The 13,553-nt window shown below is 39.1% G+C and overlaps 1 protein-coding gene, 1 long non-coding RNA gene and 3 pseudogenes across 3 annotated transcripts in view; 4 read left to right on the forward strand and 1 right to left on the reverse strand.

The window, feature by feature from the left end:
- Positions 1-3,244, forward strand: LOC103480632 (UDP-glucuronosyltransferase 2B15 pseudogene; annotated as a pseudogene). The gene is made up of 2 exons (XR_014084911.1): positions 1-59; positions 1,471-3,244. The product of XR_014084911.1 is annotated as a UDP-glucuronosyltransferase 2B15 pseudogene (transcript).
- LOC108167228 (uncharacterized) overlaps positions 980-13,553 on the reverse strand; it is a 23,712-nt gene continuing 11,138 nt past the window's right edge. Inside the window, exons 5-6 of the long non-coding RNA XR_001777596.2 lie at positions 12,917-13,004; positions 980-3,034 (exon numbers count right to left, since the gene is read on the reverse strand). This is a non-coding gene — a long non-coding RNA (uncharacterized LOC108167228). The remainder of the gene's footprint in view (positions 3,035-12,916; positions 13,005-13,553) is intronic.
- Positions 3,961-6,236, forward strand: LOC103480593 (UDP-glucuronosyltransferase 2B15 pseudogene; annotated as a pseudogene).
- On the forward strand, positions 7,769-10,648 carry LOC103480633 (UDP-glucuronosyltransferase 2C1 pseudogene; annotated as a pseudogene).
- Positions 11,405-13,553, forward strand: part of LOC108167227 (UDP-glucuronosyltransferase 2C1-like) — a 9,494-nt gene continuing 7,345 nt past the window's right edge. The window contains exons 1-2 of the mRNA XM_081600096.1: positions 11,405-11,461; positions 12,416-13,073. Coding sequence (XP_081456222.1) covers positions 12,419-13,073 — 655 coding nt within the window. The 5' untranslated portion in view covers positions 11,405-11,461; positions 12,416-12,418. The remainder of the gene's footprint in view (positions 11,462-12,415; positions 13,074-13,553) is intronic.

Below are 13,553 nucleotides of genomic sequence, written 5' to 3' on the forward strand. Positions count from 1 at the left end.
GCTCACAAAGGACTGGCAGCACAAATTATACTCTGGGAATCGGGTTCAACAACAGTCAGGTGAGTTAATTAACAAACCCTTTATATGTATAAACAACAGCACTAAAACTAAACTAAGTACTGATCAGTTAAGGATCAATTATGCTTTAAAATGTACCATTTTTCCAAATTCACTGGTGTGCATATGTATATGTGTGGTGTGTTTCTATATTGTCAATTTTAAAAATGTAACAATTACACAAAGAAGGAACCAGAATATTTAAAAAAAATACACACACATACTGGTTTTCGACACTGCTTATGACCCATGAAAAGGAGGTGCATTATAGGCACATATGTGTTTATATAGTCTTAGTTAGTAAATTAGGATAATTCACTAGAAATACATTATAAAGATCTAGGTTGTTCAAAGTGAGGTTTGCGGTCCTTGATTTTTTTAGCGGCCCACCAAACAACAATTTAGGAATTAATTAAATTAGGACAAACCTACGACTTTAAAATGTAAATCATAAAGTGGTCACTTTTTTAAAGCCTTTTGTTGTCATGGTAACTAGGACCACATCTACTCATTGACATGCTCTAAAATTGTACCATGGTGCATCTAAATATGCTTTTAACTGCTCTATTCAAACTTGGCTGAATAAACCAAGTGTCTTCAAACAAAAACTGACCTAAATTTAGTTTTTACTGCTGAGAATTGACAAAATAGGTTTTCACTTTCTTCATACTAATCCATTTGAGTTATAGAGAAACAACAGTGCACCTATATGACTAAAGGCAGGTAACCTAGCCTTGTTCCAAATGAAAGTAAATGAGATAACAGATATGTTTGGTTACTCAGTTTACAACTTTTTTTTACCAGTTTTGGCTGAATGCAACTTCACTCCTTTATGGGGATCTCTATAAAATACTTGTAATTTGATAGTTCTGATCTCACATACAAGACAGACAAACACAAAAACTTGTCAAAACAATTCATATAAGTGAATTTTTAAATTTGTTTAATTAACATCCTTGGTTTGTTCACGTAAGCATTTTTCTACCTCATTTGTTAATTTGTTGTTTACTTGTCACTTACTCAAAGTGTCTGAAAAAATGACATGGGGAGAGGAAACAGAACTGCTCTGTGAACAGATTTCATAATAAGAGCATGAATATAAACATCTAACAACTTGAATTCCTAACAGTTAAACTTCAACATAGAACAACACAACTTTATTCAAGTAAATTAGCACTTTAGAAATTATCTGGAAACATTTAATTGGGGGAAGTGCACTAAACATTTTTAAAGTTAGCAAATATGCTAAAATCTAAACAAGTAGTTCGCTCAGCAATTAGCACATTAGCAGAAGTGTGTCCATCTCTACATATTATTAAAATATAATAGAGTTATAGAACAAATGTGCTACTATTTGACTTTTAAGGTTAGCTAACTATTTTCTTTTTCATTTTGTGCCTTTCTTCCCCTCAGGAAATGTCCACCACTGCCTCTGTATTCCTGGCACTTCTCTGCTTCCTGTTACCCCCATCCACTTCCTGTGGGGGCAGCAAGATCCTGGTGGTGCCTGTTGATGGCAGTCACTGGATTAACATGAAAATAATCCTTGAAGAGCTTCACTCCAGAGGCCATGAAATCACAGTTCTATGCTCTGCCAAGAGCTGGTACATTCCCAGTAACTCCTCCATTTATACCTCGATTAATGTCCCAATGATGGAGGATGAGGCAGACAGAGACTTTTACATTACAATGATCCAGGATGTCATGTATCGACGAAGCTATCCCAATTTTATACGCACGTTTTATCAACAGTACTTGCTCACGTCTGCCTTAGGAGATGGTCATACGATTCTGGCAAAGTTATCTGGTAAAATTTTGGAGGATGTTGTGCTAATGAAGAGGTTACGGGATACAAAATTTGATATAGTATTGACAGACCCAGCACTTCCTCTTGGGGTGATTCTTGGTGGTTACCTCAAGCTGCCAATGGTCTTTAATGTCCGCTGGATCAATACAGGAGAAGGTCATCTAACTATCGCTCCATCTCCTGTCTCCTATGTTCCCATACCTGGAAGTGAACTTCACCATCAAATGGATTTTCAGGAGAGAATAAAGAACTTGTTGCATTATCTCTACAGTGTTTATGAACAGTATTTCATCATTAACCCAGCCTACATAGACATCTTCCAGAAATACTTCCATCCTGGGACTGACTTGTTGTCTTTGGAGCTCTCAGCTGATATCTGGCTTTTCAGGGCAGATTTTGTCTTTGAGTTCCCTCGACCCACCATGCCCAATATGGTGTACGTAGGGGGGTTCCAGTGCAAGGAGGCCCAACCTCTGCCTGATGAGTTGGAGGCATTCATGCAGAGCTCTGGGGAACATGGGGTGGTGGTCATGTCACTAGGAACACTGGTGTCAGCTCTGCCTCATGAGATCACAGAAGACATTGCTGCTGCTTTTGCTGAGCTCCCTCAGAAAGTGATTTGGCGTTTTGATGGTGACAAACCTTCAACTTTGGGAAAAAACACCAAGCTGGTGAAATGGCTTCCCCAGAAAGATCTCCTGGGACATCCTAAGACTAAAGTCTTCATAGCCCATGGAGGAACCAATGGCATGTATGAGGCCATCTACCATGGCGTTCCTGTTCTGGGTTTGCCCCTCCTATTTGATCAGTTTGACAACTTACTCCGACTGAAAGTTCGTGGTGCAGCTAGGGTGGTGGAGGTCCGATCACTGACCAAAAACAATTTCTTGGAGGCTCTAAAGGACATCTTGGAGAATCAGTCTTACCGTAAAAACATCCAACGTCTCTCTAAGCTACACCGTGACCGACCAATGTCTCCAATGGACACAGCCATCTTCTGGATAGAGTACGTCATCAGGAACAAGGGCGCTGCTCACCTGCAGTCCGCAGGTTTCAGTCTGCCTTGGTATTCCTACTTCTGCCTGGATGTAGCAGTCTTTCTTTTAGCCATAACTGGAGGCATCATTTGTGGCTCTGTCTTTGCCTTCAAGGCACTCTGCTGCAGGAAGTCTACCAAGAAGTCAAAAGCAGAATAACTCTGAAGAAAGTAGAGTAATTCACCAAAGAAGTAACAACTTTATAGCAGAAATACATTTAGTTTAATACTGTCATGTCTTATGAAAACATTTCTGCCTCATACACAAATTTGTTTTTAAATATTAAGACTCTTAACCTACAATTAAAATGTAATCAAGTCTCATTTTTGGACACAGACAAAGTCTTAAGACAGAAATAATTTAGCTGAAGATGTATGTATGAAGATGTAATTACTTGCCGATATATGGGCAAGTTAATATCTGGGTATTACTTTTTATATGGGCATTACATGCTCAAGTTCCACTTGGGTTGCTAGGTGATGGACTGGATTCAGCCAGGGTTGTTAGGTAATGGCACAATGTGAATTAACAATCAGGAGGTTTTTGAAATGGCTTACTTTCTAGAGACCAAAAATCATAAACTTTTTGCCAAAAAGCAGCTTGATGTTTTGTTAAGCACTTGGATTGTCTTTGGAAGCTAGCATCCATAGTTTTTCTTGTCTCCAGTTTTGGGGATACAACCAATCAGCGCCAAGGAAAATCTCTTCAGTTGGGTGCTTTGCAAATGCCCCCTACAACCTGTACGTTCTATTAATTTATTTTATCTGGACGTCAGGACAGAAGACACAGAATAGCACATGGTGTTCAAAGGAGCCAACTTGCTTTTTTTCCTGCCTCATAATCAGCTGTTCCTCTAGAAACAGGGAGAGGTAGCAACCAAAAATCAACTTTTTTGAAACTTACCTTAAAGTCATAAAATAATGTCAAGCAAAAATATTTGTTCTAAAAAAATTTATATTATATATCAGTGATATAAAATAACCAGAGTACTTTAGAAAGGTTTATGGTATGTCACATAAACTTTTGCTATACCTTAATCTATACATTGGACTTTGTCTTATGAGCTTGGAGCATCTGTGGGTAAAAGCTGTGATGATTGCCAATAAATAGTACACTAGCTCCTTGACGACTGACAGCTTAAGCAAGAATTTTTGATCTGGTGAGCCATTTCTCAAACTTTTTCCTTAAATTAAAACACCTACCACCTTTTCTCTCTGATTAAATGTAATATGTGTTCATTGTTGTCTTATTTTGTGGTAATCTTTGGTATATAAAACTTATTTTGGAAATATTTCTCCTCCATTAACAACCAGCAACTTTCAAGAAACCTAATTAATAATTATGTTATGGATTTTGTGAATTATTGGAAGTTTACTCAGCTATGAATATGTGTTTATTTATAATTAAAGAAAATTGCTAACAGTGTGAAGGTTGTACAGACTAATTACATAATGTCAAATAAATTTGCAATTGTTTTGCTTTTTTGGTTTCTTCCAAAATTCAAATGGTATAACACATTGCCATAAATATCTTGGCTTTTGGTGCTCTGAGCTGAGATCTCACAGACACATGGCCACTAATTCCCATTATTTCTTGACATCTAGTGAAAAAAAAGCACAATCATAAGGAGGTAATCTAGTCCACAGCTCCCTTATGTTGGATAAACTGTTTTTCTTCTTTTGCAGAAAATCTTCAACTCTGTCTCTGTAATCCTGGCAGTCCTCTGTTTTCTGTTGATCAGACCCTCTTACTGTAGAGGCAGTAAGATCCTAGTGGTGCCTGTTGATGGCAGCCACTGGATCAACATGAAGATAATCCTTGATGAGCTTCACTCTAAAGGTCATGAAATTACCGTTATGCACTCTGCCAAGAGCTGGTACATCCCTACCAACTCCTCCATTTATACCTCCATTCATATTCCGACAGTTGGGGGAGACAGGAGCGTTTACAATAAAATCCTGTTAGAAGTTATGGTTCGTTGCAGCTATCCAACCTTCATACGCTCATTTTACCAGCAACAGTTGATCACAAATATGTTAGAGAACGCCCATGATATTTTGGCCAAATCTGCTGCTATAATTTTAGAGGATGAAGTGCTAATGAAGAAGTTAAAGGACACAAAGTTTGACCTCATGTTAACAGACCCTGCCTTCTCTTTAGGGTTATTCTTGGTGGTTACCTCAAGTTGCCGATGGTTTTCAAAGTCGGCTGGATCAATAACGGAGAGGGACATCAAACTATTGCTCGATCTCCTGTTTCCTATGCTCCTGTTTCCGGAAGTGAACTTCACGATCAAATGGATTTTCAGGAGACGATAAAGAACTTGTTCCATTATCTCTACAGTGTTTATGAACAGTACTTCATCATTAATCCAGCCTACACTGATCTCTTCCAGAAATACTTCCCTCTTGGAACTGACTTAGTGTCTTTGGAGCTCTCAGCTGATATCTGGCTTTTCAGGGCAGATTTTGTCTTTGAGTTCCCTCGACCCACCATGCCCAATATGGTGTATGTAGGGGGGTTCCAGTGCATGGAGGCTCAACCACTGCCTAATGAGTTGGAGGCATTCATGCAGAACTCTGGGGAACAAGGGGTGGTGGTCATGTCACTGGGAACACTGGTGTCAGTTCAGCCTCATGGGATCACAGAAGCCATTGCTGCTGCTTTTGCTGAGGTCCCTCAGAAAGTGATTTGGCGTTTTGATGGTGACAAACCTTCAACTTTGGGAAAAAACACCAAGCTGGTGAAATGGCTTCCCCAGAAAGATCTCCTGGGACATCCTAAGACTAAAGTCTTCATAGCCCATGGAGGAACCAATGGCATGTATGAGGCCATCTACCATGGCGTTCCTGTTCTGGGTTTGTCCCTTATTTTTGATCAGTTTGACAACTTACTCCGACTGAAGGTTTGTGGTGCAGCTCGAGTGGTGGAGGTCCGATCACTGACCAAAGACAATTTCCCTGAGGCTCTAAAGGACATCTTGGGGAATCCGTCTTACAGTAAAAACATCCAACGTCTTTCTCAGCTACACTGTGACCGACCAATGTCTGCAATGGACACAGCCATCTTCTGGATAGGGTACGTCATCAGGAACAAAGGAGCTGCCCACCTGCAGTCCGCAGGTTTCAGTCTGCCTTGGTATTCCTACTTCTGCTTGGATGTAATAGTCTTTTTCTTAGCCATATCTGGAGGCATCATTTGTGGCTCTGTCATGGCCTGTAATGCACTCTGCTGCAGCAAGTCTACCAAGAAAGCAAAAGCAGAATAACTCTTTTTCCAGGAACAGTTGAACTTTGTTTTAGACACCAATAAGCAATGTATTGAGTGATGTTTCATGCTCCACATTTTGTTTTGTTTTAAGAAAATAAAGTTCTTAACTGACAAACTCTAGTAAATTGTTGTTTTTTTGAACAAATTCAGGTGAGAAAAACACTATTTTTAATTCTTGGTGATTTCTCATTTAAACAGATATAACGTACCAATGCCTGAGAAAGCCTTGTTACCAGTGGCTAAGAGTAATAGTTTATTAGTTAGACTCTGAAATTGAGTTGAAAAAGCTGAATGTTTTTTTCTACATTACAAAAAAGACTTTGAATCCTGATAAAATTTTTAACTGCCCTAACGACAGTCATAATTGTTGTTAGCTTAACACCAATATCCATCCATCCATCCATCCATTTTCTTTTCACCCATGTCCCTAGTGGGGTCGGGAGGGGCGCTAGTTCCTATCTCTAGCTAACGTTCCGGGCGACACAGAGACAGACAGGACAAACAACCATGCACGCACACACTCACACCTAGGGACAATTTGGAGAGGCCAATTAACCTGACAGTCACGTTTTTGGACTGTGGGAGGAAACCGGAGTACCTGGAGAAAACCCACGCATGCACAGGGAGAACATGAAAACTCCATGCAGAAAGACTGGGGCCGGGAATCAAACCCAGAACCTTCTTGCTGCAAGACAACAGCTCAACCAACTGCGCCACTGTGCAGCCCTCTAACACCAATATGTTAGCTCTTTTCTGATTATTCTTAATTTGACGCCGATTATTATACACCTAGATACAGATTTGCTTTTAACTTAACTAATTTCTTATTTAACTCTAATTAGCTGTTAATGTGACCCTGATTAGTTTGAGTTTAAAGATCTATTAGATTGAGTTTTATTAGTTTTTACTTGACTCCAAATATAGTAGTTGCTACCTCAACTGTGGTTAACTTTTTGCTGGATTCATATTAGCTATTGGCTTCAATCTGATTAGCTGTTAGCTTGATCCCATTTAGCTTTTAGCTGATTCAGAATCCTTGTTCCATTGAATCTGAAGTGGGACCACAATGGTGGGTCATATGACTTGCACCAATTTTTAATGTAAGGTAGTTTCGCAATAACAAGCTTTGAGAGAGAGTATAGTTTTCAGATAGAGGTAGAAAAACAGCCATATGCTTTAGGTTTGCATTGTTCTTACTGAAAGTAATGGAAATATATTGCGTTTTGACACTGTCGTTTTGCCTTTATATTAGTTAGGAAAACACATATAATGGAACAGACGAGCACCTTTAAAACAGTTCTAACAAAATAAAAATATTTTAGCTTGTGCTCATTATTTTACATGAATAAACATACAAAATGGAGTGATTAAAAATAACCTAAGACCTATTTACTTAACTGCGAATTATGGACAGCTGGAGAAAAACAAGCATCAATAAATGCATGCTGACATGGTAAAGTTTTTAAAATGAACCTGGTTGGTTGAGGTCAGTCTCAAAGTATTACTGTGTTTGATAACAGCATTAATCCTTTGAGACTGACCTTTAATCCATAAAATGGACTTTGTTTCACAAGCTCTGCGTCTCTGCATGTAAAAACTGAGTTGAGTGTGTAACACAATGCTAGTTCATTGACTACAGGCAGCTCAAGTCAAACGTCTGGAATTGGATTTAATAACAATCAGGTTGTAAATTTGATTAATCTTTGCATGGAAAAACAAATAAATCTAGGTACCTTTGATACTGATCTTAGGGTAAAATAAATGGGTTTAGTCTTTTATTCTTGTTATTGCTGCAGGTGTATACGGTCTCATCATGATTGCTATGTAATAGCTACAGATTGCAAAGTCCAGCAGAGATTTTTATCCAAGTTATTCACACAAATAGCTCTACGCATATTGCAAACTGGTGACATAAATAACATTATTTTCAGGTTTTATATGGAGATCAGAAAATGCTTCACACTCACAGTATTCCTCAAAAAATATTTCTCTATATTTGCTGTGTAAAATCTTTTTCAGGCATTTTGTTGCCTGTTTAAATCTGGTCTTTCGAAGGGTCACTGCTGTACAGGTATTCTGGTACATTTCAACAAAATACCTAAATTATGGAGCAATATTGTTTTAGAGAGCAGTGAAATTATCCTGGCAACCCTTCCAAACAGTCACACTTGTTTAGTTTTTTTTTATTTTAGCTTCTACATATTTTCTATTCTTTTTTTCGGACTATTGTTGCAACAAATTGTTCATTGTCCAACAACACCTGGTCTATATCCAAAGAAAGAATGGTAGGACCAATGCAAAAGATAAACTTTCTGTAAAAACAAACCAAACTCAAAGCAATCAGGCAGTGGTAGATGTGGCCACTGGTCTATACTAAGGGGGCACCAGAGGTTTTCAGTTACAGACTAAATCTGGAGATACTGGAACCAAAGATAAGAAATTTACAGAAGTTGGACAGCTTGGTGCCTTGGTGTTGTGACAGAACCCCACCAAACCAGTTGTTGTAATTGCTTAACATAGTACAGGCAGACAGGCCAATTTTCAAAGGTACAATGAGAACCAAGCCAACTGGACAATCATGATATAAAGGTTGCTGAGATGTAGCAAATGGGTATTGGTAATTTTCATATTGGTATTGGAAGACTGTCAACTGTCTTAATTGAGTTTCACTTGTGAATAACGCGTCTTTCTCATGGCACTCAGATTGTTTGGAGATGGTCTTATAAGTCTTCATAGATTCATTAGTTACAATTGCCTTGCCATTGTGTTTAAACAAACCTGTATGCCACAGCACAGCAATTCACTACAACTCCTGCTTTTAAAAAGGTAGTTACACCAGCTGATGATTAACTACATTCTTTTTCATCTTCCTGCAGAAAATGTCCAACTCTGTCTCTGTAATCCTGGCATTCCTCTGCTTCCTGTTGCTCAGACCCTGTTACTGTGGAGGCAGCAAGATCTTGGTGGTGCCTGTTGATGGCAGCCACTGGATCAATATGAAAATAATCCTTGAAGAGCTTCACTCCAGGGGCCATGAAATTACCGTTCTAAGATCTGCCAAGAGCTGGTACATCCCCAGTAACTCCTCAATTTACGCGGCCATTAACATCCCAATGTTGGAGGATGAGGCAGACAGAAGCTTTTACAATAAAATGCTGAAGGACGTCATGAGTTGCCGCAACTATCCAAGGTTTATAAGCACATTTTGCCAACAGCACTTGATTACATCAATGTTAGGGAAGGGCCATGAGATTCTGGCCAGATCTGCCAACATAATATTAGAGGACAAAGTTTTAATGAAGATCTTGCGGGATTCAAAGTTTGATCTCATGTTGACAGACCCAGCCCTTACCTTAGGAGTAATTCTGGGTGGTTACCTCAAGCTGCCAATGGTCTATAATGTCCGCTGGATTAATACAGGGGAAGGTCATCTAACTATCGCTCCATCTCCTGTCTCCTATGTTCCTATATCTGGAAGTGAACTTCACCATCAAATGGATTTTCAGGAGAGGATAAAGAATATGTTGCATTATCTCTACAGTGTTTATGAACAGTACTTCATCATTAACCCAGCCTACATAGACATCTTCCAGAAATATTTCCCTCCTGGGGCTGACTTGTTGTCTTTGGAGCTCTCAGCTGATATCTGGCTTTTCAGGGCAGATTTTGTCTTTGAGTTCCCTCGACCCACCATGCCCAATATGGTGTACGTAGGGGGGTTCCAGTGCAAGGAGGCTCAGCCTCTGCCTGATGAGTTGGAGGCATTCATGCAGAGCTCTGGGGAACATGGGGTGGTGGTCATGTCTGTAGGGACAATTGTGTCAGCTCTCCCATCTGAGATCACAGAAGCCATTGCTGCTGCTTTTGCTGAGCTCCCTCAGAAAGTGATTTGGCGTCTTGAGAGTGAAAAACCTTCATCTTTGGGAAAGAACACCAAGCTGGTGAAATGGCTTCCCCAGAATGATCTACTGGGACATCCCAAGACTAAAGTCTTCATAGCCCATGGAGGAACCAATGGCATGTATGAGGCCATCTATCATGGCGTTCCTGTTCTGGGTTTGCCCCTCCTATTTGATCAGTTTGACAACTTACTCCGACTGAAGGTTCGTGGAGCAGCTAGGGTGGTGGAGGTCCGATCACTGACCAAAGACAATTTCCTGGAGGCTCTAAAGGACATCTTGGAGAATCCGTCTTACCGTGAAAACATCCAACGTCTCTCTCAGCTACACCGTGACCGACCAATGTCTCCAATGGACACAGCCATCTTCTGGATAGAGTACGTCATCAGGAACAAAGGAGCCGCCCACCTGCAGTCCGCAGGTTTCGGCCTACCTTGGTATTCCTACTTCTGCCTGGATGTAGCAGTCTTTGTATTGGCCATAACTGGAACCTCCATCTGGGGTTTTATCTTTGTCTGTAGGTTACTCTGCTGTAAGAGGTCCAGCAAGAAGATCAAACCAGAGTAATTAATCTAAAAATTACATCCGTTTTTATAAATGTACAATGTTACTATAGTGTTCTGCCTCTAGCTGAACCAAAAACAACAAGCTGTGCAATATACCAATATTTCTGCCTCATATTCAATGTTGCGTTAAGACCATAAAACTCATCTAAACTGTATTTAAATGTTAATTCTGGACATATGAATTGTGAAAATGTAAGTGCTTTTGCAAGTGATCTATTGCTGAAACAAACATAAGTGTTTTCTCTATATTCTTATTTGTCAAATCTAAAATTTTAAATTCTAATTGCTTACAAAAAATGTATTGGAAGATTTTCTGTCGACAACTGATTAAAGATGTTGAATTTTATACATTTTTTGAGCATGGCTAATCTTTCACCCACATTACTTGATTCTTCAAGAGGTATTCTGAAGGCCTTTCTTGTTCTCATCACAGGAACATAAATTAATTCAAATTACAGTGTTAATACTGTCCCTTCTGTATTAGTAATTTTGTTACTGATTAACAGAAGAGATCAAGCCTCTTTTCCTGCATCCTGGCAGCAAATGCGTAGCCATAATTGTGTGCACCAATTTAAAATGGACATATGAAAACAGAGAGCAGTGAGAATGTCAGTAAATGCAGACATTTGCTACATAACTAAAATAAACACCATGTCAGCAGAAGCAATAAAATATTTGTAGCAGCTTGCCTTTTGTACACATATTGGACTTTGTCCCACAAGCTCAGACTTGCTGGTTGAAACATGAAGCAAGTGTCAAATACAATCCTGCTGCCTGACGACAAGCTCAAGGCAAACATCTGGAACTGGACTCATCAAGATTCAGGTTTGATTTTTCAGTTTACCTGAAGAAAATACAACTTCATATTCACCGTTTTCACTTTTTATGTTAACCTGAGTGGATTAAATATGTTTGGATTCTGGCTACTCTTTTCTTTCTTTTACATTGTTGTTAATGTACAATCAATGTTTCATCATATCTGGAGTACAACAGATACACAAGCTGAAGACAAACATGCACATCAGAAGCTTAACACAGAGGACTGAAATATTTATAAGTAATTCTCATGCTTTATATGGAGTCCTGTAAGTGGATATAGTACTTTTTATTGTTGTCGTTTTCCAATAAAATTGGAAAATAATTGCTTCTAAATTCTACAAGCCTGTGGATTTTATGTAGAGATAAACAACTACAAAAGGAAAAGTCAAAGATATCAATAAAGTTGATGAAAGAAAATGTGTTCAGTTATTTAATTCATAAAAACTTATTGGATTGTTTGTCTCAATGCCAGACATAAATTCATACTAACATTTTCTTGTTTTAGATCAAATAGAATTACTGGAATAATTTCTATCTGAAATTTTTTGATCAACCAGGGACATTTTTTTCCTTCTTTGTTTTTTTATTTGAGAAGTTGGCATAAACTAAAACTACTATGGCTTTATCTAATTTTGGGAGCACCAAGTCATCACCTGATTGGGCGATGACTTGATGAGACTTTATAAGTGTGTGTGTTTCGGCAGGGCCACACAGACAGGGCGTGTCCTTTTATCAGGTTTTTTGTGTTGGTGTGGGAACTGACAGGCTGACGGGACAAGCCCTCTCTTCCTCACATCCTCCTGAGCATGCAAAGACCAAAGCAGGGTTAAATTATTTTTCTTACATTCCTCTCTTAAGAGAATGGTCAACGGTCTTTAATGTTTCCTGAAATAGAACACTCTTTTAAATTTTATGTTTATCTTCATGGCTTAAAAAAACTTTGTTTTTATTTATTTACAGAAAATGTCCAAGGCGGTCTCTGTATTCCTGACAGTCCTCTGCTGTCTGGTGCTCAGATCCTCTTACTGTAAGGGCAGTAAGATCCTAGTGCTGCCTCATGATTGGAGCCACTGGATCAACATGAAGGTTATCCTGGAAGAGCTTCACTCTAGGGGTCACGAAATCACCGTTTTGCACTCTGCCAAAAGCTGGTATATCCCCAATAACTCCTCCATTTATACCTCTGTTAATATTCCATCACTCTTGGATGACCTGGACCCGAACTTTTATGTGACAATGATGCAGGATGTCATGGATTGTCGTGGCCATCCTACTTTTATACGCTCATTTTGTCAACACAATTTGATTACATTGATGTTAAAACACAGCCATAAGAGTTTGGTGAGCTTGGCAAGAAAAATTTTACAGGATAAAGTGTTAATGAAGAAGCTCAAGAATGGAAAGTTTGACCTCATGTTGACAGACCCTGCGTTTCCAATGGGGATTATTCTGGGTGGTTACCTCAAGCTGCCAATGGTCTTTAATGTCCGCTGGATTAACAATGGAGAGAGTCATCAATCCATAGCTCCATCTCCTGTCTCCTATGTCCCTGTATCAGGAAGTGAACTTCATGATCAGATGGATTTCTTAGAGAGGACAAAGAATATGTTGCATTACTGTTAGAATTATTATTTGTTTAATCTTACTTATATGAAGCCTATAGTGTTATGCCACTTTTAGAAGTTTGTTCTGTCTGTTGTTTGTTCGCTTCTTGTGTTGCAGAAGATAAGCTGCAGGACAGGAACTCACCCCAACAGCCTCGAAGAGAATGTGCTGTTCAAGTTATCTTATATGGATAAGAGTTGCTGTGTCAAGCTTCAACAGAGTATACTTCCCCCCCCCTTTAGCTTCATGTAATTAGGGCGTTCCTAATCTAATAAAAGAGCGAGGCGAGCAGAGAAACTTCAGAGTGTTGGTCGGAGATTGTAACTGAAGCATTCTCTGAGGCACTCTCCTCGCGAGTAAAAACTATTTACTGACTCTTTGTCTCTGTTTTTTGCAGTGTGTAAGAAATGTCTAGTGTTTGAACCTGACATTTAATTGGTCCTTCGAGCCGGAGACCGATACACCAGACGATTCCAGCGGGTGAGTAAAAAAC

This window comes from Poecilia reticulata, chromosome 18 (assembly GCF_904066995.2).
Source record: "Poecilia reticulata chromosome 18, P_reticulata-male-v2, whole genome shotgun sequence".
NCBI classification, from domain to species: Eukaryota; Metazoa; Chordata; class Actinopteri; order Cyprinodontiformes; family Poeciliidae; genus Poecilia; species Poecilia reticulata.